Raw genomic sequence first — 10,419 nt, 5'->3', positions numbered from 1 at the left:
CCTATAACACTGTTGATAATTCCGTTTTATATGAATTCCATGCTGTACGAGTCACTTAGATTTTACAAATACGTGTGCCTGGCTGTGAACGGCTCACGTATGTGTAAAATCTAAGTGACTCGTACAGCATGGAATTCATATAAAATGAAATACAGTCGACCCCCCTATAACACTGTTGATAATTCCGTTTTATATGAATTCCATGCTGTACGAGTCACTTAGATTTTACAAATACGTGTGCCTGGCTGTGAACGGCTCACGTATGTGTAAAATCTAAGTGACTCGTACAGCATGGAATTCATATAAAATGAAATACAGTCGACCCCCCTATAACACTGTTGATAATTCCGTTTTATATGAATTCCATGCTGTACGAGTCACTTAGATTTTACAAATACGTGTGCCTGGCTGTGAACGGCTCACGTATGTGTAAAATCTAAGTGACTCGTACAGCATGGAATTCATATAAAATGAAATACAGTCGACCCCCCTATAACACTGTTGATAATTCCGTTTTATATGAATTCCATGCTGTACGAGTCACTTAGATTTTACAAATATGTGTGCCGGGCTGTGAACGGCTCACGTATGTGTAAAATCTAAGTGACTCGTACAACATGGAATTCATATAATATGGAATTATCAACAGTGTTATAGGGGGTTGACTGTAATCAACAGTGTTATAGGAGGGTCGACTGTATTTTTTTTTCCGGCTTGGCAGGTCTTCTTTTTTATTCGGGTTCCGTTTTAAAGAGGTTTTTATTATTGTATCAAATAAAATAAGTAAAACAAAAGTACGAAAATAAGTACAAAAATATTTAATAATAAAATCGAGTAGAAAATGCATTTAAATTTATATTTAAAGTCTTGTAAATTTACAGGATGTTGTAGTGACATACAGAAAGCGTTTATAAATTTAATTACTTAAGCATAGGTAAAGCTGCTTATCAAAACTTGGCTATTAGTAATTTTGCTTCTGGCTCTAATTAACTATATTCAATCCTATAAACAACCCTCTAAGCCAAAATATACGCAAGAGTAAATTATTAATAAATTATCTACGCGCAACTTGAAACATAAAAGGGAGTAAAATAGAAAAGAATAGACGTGAAGTCATTACTTAATGCCTGCAAAGTTTTAAAGAAGGGAAGAATAGAAAGAGCGTTTATGATGGAGGATATATATATATATAATGAGTCGTTTATTGTAGAAGATTTATTGAATTTCTATCTTTATGTTACAGTGAAGCCCGTAGATGTGAAAATAATTGGTGAGCGTCACCCACTGTCAGCAAATACTGTGCATCACGTCACCTGCAGTACACGTGGATCCCTCCCATCCGTTCATATCAGTTGGTGGAAAGGCAGCGTCAAACTGGTGTCCAACAGAGAGGAAATCATCGAGAACGGAAATGCTACATTAAATTACCTGACGTTTGTGCCATCTGCTGACGACAACGGGAAGTTTCTGGTGTGTCGTGCACATAATCCTTCCATTACTCCAAGCACGCTAGAAGATAGCTGGAAATTGGACGTTCATTGTATGTAACAGAGTTTACTGTTATTCCATCTCTGTCTGTCATTCTCTACTTCAATTTTCCCTCTATTTTTTTTCTTTTTTTCCTCCCTATTTCCCTCGTAAAAGTCCAAACACCTCATCGGAAATTAATTTTCTATAAAAATATAGAAATATATCGATAAAATTTTATATAATTCTTTCTATTTTCGTCTAATTTCTTCTATAATTTCCAATAGAAAAACTCGAAAAATTTATTTTAAAACAGATAAATTTTTTAATTAATTAAATAATACATTTAAAAAATCTCTAGTTTAATGTAGTGTAAACACATTTAAGTGCTTTTAAAAACGTATTAAAAACGCTTAAATTATAAAAAAGAAAAAAATAATTAATTAAAAATGATATATTGTTTGTTTGTAAGCTCTATACACAGGTTTTTTTTGGGGGGTGGAATAGAAAAAAAAAATCTATTGTTTCTAAGGCATTTAACCAAGTTTAACCTGGTAGAAACATATCTTTTCTGAGTGAAAGTCGGATCATGGTATTCCAAACACGACAATCCAACTTCAGTCAATCAGAGAAACCACATTTTGAACCATTTTTCTAGAAAATTAAATCTATACTTCTATAGAATAAGTTCCTGTTTCGCAATGATAACATGCTCGGTTTGATACTATTAAAGAGATAATTTTCTAGAAGAAAGGGAAGAGTTTTTTTTTTTTCTTCTTCTTCTTCTTCCTCCTCCTCCTCCTCTTCTTCTTCTTTTAAAACTTTATTAAATAAAAGTTAAACTATTGGATTGTAGCCAATATATAAATGCTAAAAAAATAACATAGATATAAACTAGTTTTCATTTAAGGAGTTATGTAAAGCAATCATGAAATCATAAAGAAAGAAGGGATGAAATTTATTGAAAATTCTTGTAAAATAAAGTAACTTTAAAAAAAAAAAAGATGGCAGTTATCATATTTTTTTTTTCTTGGGGATTATTCTTGCAGTTGTATAGTAGTACTAGCTACTTTAAAGGAGAAAAAATGCTCAATTTTTTCCCTTTCAGTTGCATAAAAACAATAGAAAAATCTCTCCAGAGTCTACAAAGAAGGGGGGAGAAGTTTCTTAACAATACTCTTGTGCATTGTCGAAGTCAAATGATTTATGTTGAGTAGTCTTGCATGACAGTATAGAGAACGTGTCTCTCTCTCTCTAGAATTACCTACTAAGTTTACATCTAGTCAACAATGTGATATTTTTTACTAACAATTCTTTGTATGTAAGATATATGTTATAACTGTTTGTGCTTAGGGATTTTAGAAGTTTAGAAAGAAAGAAAATACACTTCAAATGTTAAAATTATAGAAAACGTTTCGACTCTCGAACAATACAAGAAATTACATATGAATAAATAACTTCTAGATTTTTTTATAAACACTCAAAAACTATGTGACAGACCTACATTTTAGTTAAAGTAGATTATACTTTAAAATTCTAATTCTAATTTAGTTGGAATTTAGAATTTTTAAATTGTATTCTGCAGGGAAGATAACTTATCCCGTTTTTTAATAAACTCGAAGGTGATATATACTTGTTGAATGCTTACAGGATACTTAGGGAGGTCTTTTTTTGTATATTTCTAGTGTCTGAAAACGATATAAATTGTAGTAATTAAGAAAAAAAAAGGATCGTTTGTGAGAAAAATATACGCTGTAGTCTGCAAAAGCTCAATAATTGTTCATAAAGAACTGTTATTCTACTTGGCAGAAAGAAGAATTGTTCACCAAATAGCATTCGTAGACGTTACACAGGAAGAGGATGATGTAAGAAATAATTAAAGTAAAGCAATTTTACAGAAATAACCAATGGAGTGTAATAAGTAAACTCGAAAAACACTTATCCGAAAAGATCTAAACTTTAATTATTTCTTAATTTATTTCTCGTTTATATTTAAGAAATTCTTTTTAAAGTACAGATAAGGGGGAAAGGAAAAGGAAAAATAAAAATAAGATACATCTGAAGTGTAGTTTCTCTCCTTATTTAATAAAGCATATTAAAAACCACTTACTTAATTTTTCTTTTAGAGTAACATTTTAGTAAATATTAAGGAAAGTTTATTTATAAAAAAAAAAAAGAAAAATATGGAGGATATTTTCTTTCAGATGTTCCCCAATTAAATCTTCGACTTGGAAGAAATTATTCTAACATCAAAGAAGGAACAGATGTACATTTTGAATGTGATATTAGAGCAAATCCTCCGATAAATAAAGTAGGATGGAGATTTCGGAACCAAGATCTAGCATCTAATGCTTCTAAGGACATCCTCATTTTAAATCAGACATTATATTTGAAAAATATCCAAAGATCTTCTAGGGGTCATTATACTTGTATAGCTACAAACAGTGAAGGAACAGGAGAAAGTAATTCGGTTTATTTAAGAGTCAAATGTAAGTAGTTATATATATATATATAAATTTTAAAAAAATGTTATTTTAATTAAAAATTTAAGTTTTAGAAACTATTCGAAATCATGATAAAACGACTCCATTGGGTAAAATGCTAATGCTTAACGATGTACTAATTGTGAGTTCAAAGTGACAAGCTTAGTCATTTACTTAATTACGTTACACGTGTAGTCCTTTAGGATTTCTAAATACTCCTTAGAGCCACTTGTGAGCTTTTATACAAAAGGAACACAGTGGTTAATATTCTCAACTTATTGCCAAATTACTTTAATGTTCTCGGAAGAACAAAGCTGTTGTTACTTAATATATATACACCTGGCCCAATGGTGATTTTCTCTTATAAGCTAATTCTTCATTGTTCATTAAATAATCGGTTCCATCAAAATTTCCATTTGTTTATTGTTGGACGAATACAACAAAATTCCTTTTTACTACTACGTATATAAAATTATTTTAATTAAACTTTTCTTATGGTGTAAACGTAACTTAATTCATTCTGAACGGTATTTTGATCGGATTTAACGTTTATTCTATTAATAATTTCGATATAAAATGGCAGAACGATTTTTAAGGTTGTTTTTTGGAGCCGTCCGTTAATCGAGAACGCATTTAAAGGGGTGAGAAACGTACTGTACGTCGTTGTACACGACGGGGAGGGGTTTCAGGAGCTATCAATATGGATTTTAGTGGTTTTAGTGGTTTCGGAAATTTTTTAAAGTCGTTTCTGCAACAGGGTAAACGTAATTTGAAAGAAGGGTCTATCAAAAGTACGTCATTGTAGACGTAATTAAAGGGAAGGGAATTTGCCGAAAGTACACCATTGTACAATGGTGTACTTTCGGCCATAAGTGCCCCAAGAACTGTTTAATTGACGGTGCTTAATTGATGCTATTTTTTAAATCAAATTTTTCTTTTTAAATTTATTTATAACGAAACAGTTTCGCCAATATGCAAACAACAGGAAATCTTAACAGTTGCGACCGTAAACAAACCAATAAATGCAACCTGTCAAGTGGAAGCCGATCCATCCTTTGTGGATATTTTCTGGAAATCGAATTCAACTGTTCCTATACGTTACGATGTTAAAGGTACCACTAGCGTAGCATTTTATTTACCAAAATCACCTGAAGATATTCAAGATTTATTATGCTGGGCAGTCAATTCAGTTGGGATCCAAAAATCCCCCTGTGTTGTCAAGCTTGTTCCTGCTGGTGAGTAGATTAAGAATAATTAATTACACGTTTTTATTTAATGATATCTTATGTACTCGTAAAATAATTATGTTGTTCATTATGTATTAAGTATATTCTATATTTATTTATGTTTATTTCCTTATATTGGAGCTACTGTTTGAGATTTAGTAATGTCAACCAGTTGCGTAACTTTCCCGGCAAAAAAGTTAAAATTATACATGATGCCATCTGTTATGAGATTCTATTTAAAAACTTTTTATATTATAATATGATAAAAAGCTTTTAATTTTGAGGGTAGAGATGAATTTTATGAGAGATTTTAAATGGTAAGTAAAAGTACGATTCACTCGAGATATGACACACCCTGTATCTCTCCATCCCCTCGACCTTTAACCATAAAAATTTAATAGCTTTAATGCCTCAAATATACAAACCTCCATGCAAAATTTCAGAAATTTTCGATAAAAGGAACACGAGTTATTAAGCTTCAAAGAGGGTGAACAAAATCGTGCCCTTCACGCATTAATATCCAAAAACCCTCCAAACTTTTGTGCACATCTCGACGTTTGAAGGTCCCCGAATCCAAAACTGTAAAAATTTTGGTGGAGGGTCATTTTTTTGACCGGTTGCCAAACTTCCCATCTGTTATATATAACAGCCTGGATAGTAAAAATGATACTTGTATAGCGTTATAAATGTTTGTTTTGTTGTTATATATATATGGCTTACCGTTTTATAATGACAGATATTTTCTGGGAAAGATTAAAAAAACGAAAGATTTGTAGTTCTTAAAGGTTTACTCTTGTCAGTTATTTATACCCTTTAAATACAAGAGACAGCACCCTGCAAATTATCAAAAAAAATAATTAAAAACTATATAAATTGGGTTGCAATTTGAAAAAAAACTGTAGCCCTATAAATTCCCACTCGTGTCTTGTCTGTCTGTCGGTCTGTCCTTCCTTAAATTAATTTCGAGAACGGTTATAGTTAGATGAAATATGGAAAGCTTACTGGCAAGACTCTGTTGTTATCAGGAAAAGTATGATTTACAGGGGCAAGCCACTATTAATTTGAGGTGGAGAGCATATAAAATTGCATACCGACATTGTGACGATTTTTTCTCGTTCAATACAAATTTTATTATTATAATATACAGTAATTTACATATTTTTATATGTTAATGAAGAAGAATAATGTAAACAAAGAGAATAATTCGCTTATAATTATCATCTCAAGCTTCTTTACATGCAAACATTTGCTCTTCGTCTTAAGTTACTTGATAACTCTTGTAAATGACTTTCTACACAGAATAATAATAAATTTATCACCTTAAAATTATTTTATTACTATTTTAATTAAATAATTTAAGTTCTAATTTACATCTCTGGGGAACACGGGATCGAATCAGAGTGAGCAATGCCACGTATTTTACACGCGAAATGTCGGGTTTTGTTCTTCGCCACCCCCTCCATTGTGGGCCTAAAGGCCCAGCGAATTTGAATTAGAGGGCCCAATAATGTAGTGTCTAAATTTTTATGGGGGAGAAATGATTTGGGGCCCCCCGGTAAAGAAGACCCCAAGCAAATGAACCTTTTTTTTCTTTTGTCAAGACGATAAGGCGCCACTACAAGTACGGATCAATGAAACGAACACAGGTAATTGCTTCAGTTTATTTCGAGATGGCGACGAGTGATGACGTGTTGATGGCCCTAAAATCGATATGCCAAACAAATATTTTATAACGGATATTAATAAAACTCGAGTTTTGTTTTCAATATATAATAAATATGACTTTATGTCAGATCTGTAGGGATGGAAATTTATTCACTGGTAAGAATGTAATAAATGAGTCACTCTATTATCGGTTTACAGGCGAAAGTTCTTCTCCCCTCCGTGTTTTTTTTTTCTCTCTACTTTTAAGTAGCAAAAAGTCTTATAATTTCGATAGGAGTAGATGTATAAAGCTTAGTTTTGTTGGCCTAGAATGTGCCAAAAAACTGGACATTTTACTGTGGGCCTACTTTCGACAATCGTTCAATTGCTGATAAGAGATCCAACGATAAAGAAACTTTCCAAGAGATACAGAAATATCGCTTCTTGCAGGAACTTTACCTCTTATATATATATAAGGTTTAATAATCGAACTTAATATTTTTTAATCTAATTTTTCTGTTTTATAAATAAAAACAAAGGCGTTAAAGTGAAGGGGAGCGTAGAAGATGAAGGCACAAAAGACAACGATTTTCCAAGTAAATTTTTTAAATTAAAACGTTAAATTTAAATAAAAAAAAATTGAATGGAATTTAGTGTAATTCGTAAAATATGCTAATTTTTCTGTCAAGGGAAAAGAAAAAAAAAAGAAAAAAAAAGGATAAACATTGGAAAAAGCTCGATATATCGGCCTATGTTGGTACAAGCAAATTGCATAAAGAAAGCATCTGAAAAACAATCATTTACTACAAAGGAGATAGTCACTCTTAACGTTGTTCTAAGGTCGAGGAGATGCCTAAGTGGTCTTTGTTGTTGATTCGAACGTAACAACCGAGAGTATTGTATCGACTCGACGTCTCAAACTACTATTCTATCGTTGTTTGTGTGCTTCTAAATTTGTGGATATCGAAGAATAATCATTAAGAATCGTTACTAAATTCCCCCCTTTTTACGATTTAGTTCTAAAAAAAATTTTTGGGTCATGCTTTTCGAGTTTGTAAGGTAAAGGGGCCTTATTCTCATCGTACACGTCCCTACTGTGCATTTACATACACACACACACACGATTGAATTCTATATTTAATTATGTTAATTGAGTTTTGGGATGGGGAAAATAAGGGCCAACCCCCTAAAACACCATTAAAATTCATTGTGTATGTTTCAATCTTTTATCTTCTTAATTACAAGTGGGTTAAATTATTTAGAAAATAATACGTTGGAGAAATATATATATATATATATATATATCAAAATTCAAGTGGTGATGTATATTTTTCTCTAGAACACCGTGAAAATAATAATTTTTATCAATTATTTTATCTGTAATATATAATTATACTAAGAAGTATTGATTTAATATGTAATATTTTCTAGAATGTACAGTGAATATATTAAAATATTCATTATTATTATCAACTATTTTTAATTATAGATATACATATAAGCTAAGGCCGGATTTTACACACAATCTAAACAAGCTGTAGCTTAGGGCCTAGCCGTTGCGAATCTATAGTTTAGGGCCTGATATTTTTACATATATCATTAATCTATGGAAGAGAATAGCTTATGGCTTCACATCTTTATGTGTATCATTACTCGGTGGAGGGAAAGGGCCTTTTATATATTACATCTTAGGGCCAAAACTAGTTCACCCTGACAAAAATAGAACATTTTTTAACGAAAAGTGGAATAAAAATTTGAATATTTTTATTAAAAAAAATAATAATAACTCAAAGTACTTCATCCATAAACAGAGAAATGGCTACGAAATGAAACTAGGAAACAGTGCATTATATTTTTAAAACGTTAGTAATGTTCTACTTATCACTTTTAATAGGAGAATTTCTTTCATCTCATCTAAGGTAGTAGAGGAACGTTTAATCTTTTGAAATATTTAATTAGAGAGAGATACTTATGAAAATACCAAATTATAATAACAAAACAGTAATTAAGGTACGCCTGTAATGAATAAGAAACAGAAAAGTTATCTCTTAATGCAACTATAGGTTAATGTGTAGAAAGTCTACTAAGTAGATGAATCGGGGTTAATGGTTTAAATGTTAATGCTTATGTCACAAGGATATATTCGACTCTCCTGTTAAATATAAACTCCCGTTTCCTACTCAAACACAAAGTTATAACGAGTCTTTTAATGTATATGATAACCCAATTACGAATTTAATTCATCTTAATGTTATTTTCTTGATATTCGACTCCATCAGATCGTTGTAAAGAGGAGGGAGGAGGAGGAGGGGAAGTTTTGACCAAATTTTTCATTATAAAAGCCAAATTTATTGATAATTATCTTCTCTATATAATAATAATATTGATGAAGGGTCTTAATTACAAGATTTAATCGCCACATTTTCGTTGTAAGCTTTGAAAAGGTAAACTCCTATTCCTCGTGTTGTTCAATAGATGAAAGTTATCGATAGAAAATTACACTGAATTCTATTACTTTCCTACTTGTTATAGAACGGAGGGAATGTATTGTTAATATACAAATTTTTAAATCCTCCTCCTTGGTTTTTTTTGCATTTCTCGACGTTCCCGGACCCCAAAAACATTAAAAAAACAATAGAAAATTATGTATACCTATATGCATGTTGCCCAATATTTTCCTCTATATCTCAGGAACCCATAGACCAAAACTTACAAAATTTGGCAGGAATACTTCTATTTGTGGGTCATTAATGCTGTTATATTTTGAAGGTTATAAGTCACAGTGAAGGGGAGATATAAGGGATAGGAGTCATATCTAGAATAGTGTGAGACTTAATGATAATTTTACTGGTAGAGCTTTTAATTTATTAGAAACAAATATTATTGGCATTAACAATATTTAAAAATCTCACCCCCCACTCCCTCCCTACCTTCAAAACATGGCTTTTTCGATTCCCTCCCTCCCTCTATTCGAGTGCCAACTTTTTCTTACTTATTCTTAACAATATTTAATTATCATTAAATTTATTATTACATTTAATTATTTAGATTAAAATGATTCGTTTATTTGTAATTAATTGTAGAAAATGCCAAACTTATATTCCTAATTAAAGCAAACAGTAATTGCGATTACTTTCTTTAACTCAAACTATAATTATCATTATTAGTTTATTAGTTTAGTTAATTGTAATTTAGAAAATAAATTAATTTCAAAATTTCAGACGAAAATAAACTTTAAAAATACTTAATTAATTATGTTAATTTAGTCATAAATATTATTATAGCTTTATAATTATGATGAACTTTAATTACAGTTAATGATAACTATAAGTTAACTATAGTTAATAATTAGTTAGATTAATGATAATTGTAAAGTTAATTGTAAACAAATTAATTGTGATTTTATACAGTAATTAATTGTAAAAGTTATCTAAAAATTTTTCTTAATTTTATTCAATATTTTTAATTAAACTTTATATTTTAATAATTCCAATTCAAATTACATTAAAATTACAATTAAATTGAAATTATGTATATTAAAGTAAGGATTTATGAAATATTTATATGAAATTATTTTAATTTATAATTAAATGAATTAA

At 30.3% G+C, this 10,419-nt stretch overlaps 1 protein-coding gene across 1 annotated transcript in view; it reads left to right on the top strand.

Annotated features, from left to right (window-relative positions):
* LOC111618900 (protein turtle-like) overlaps positions 1–10,419 on the top strand; it is a 64,497-nt gene that overhangs the window by 10,385 nt on the left and 43,693 nt on the right. Inside the window, exons 5-7 of the mRNA XM_023360525.1 lie at positions 1,244–1,540; positions 3,672–3,956; positions 4,913–5,185. Coding sequence (XP_023216293.1) covers positions 1,244–1,540; positions 3,672–3,956; positions 4,913–5,185 — 855 coding nt within the window. The remainder of the gene's footprint in view (positions 1–1,243; positions 1,541–3,671; positions 3,957–4,912; positions 5,186–10,419) is intronic.

This window comes from Centruroides sculpturatus, unplaced genomic scaffold (assembly GCF_000671375.1).
Source record: "Centruroides sculpturatus isolate CEXI.00-Female unplaced genomic scaffold, Cexi_2.0 scaffold58, whole genome shotgun sequence".
NCBI classification, from domain to species: Eukaryota; Metazoa; Arthropoda; class Arachnida; order Scorpiones; family Buthidae; genus Centruroides; species Centruroides sculpturatus.
This window is presented reverse-complemented; position numbering and strand designations above follow the sequence as displayed.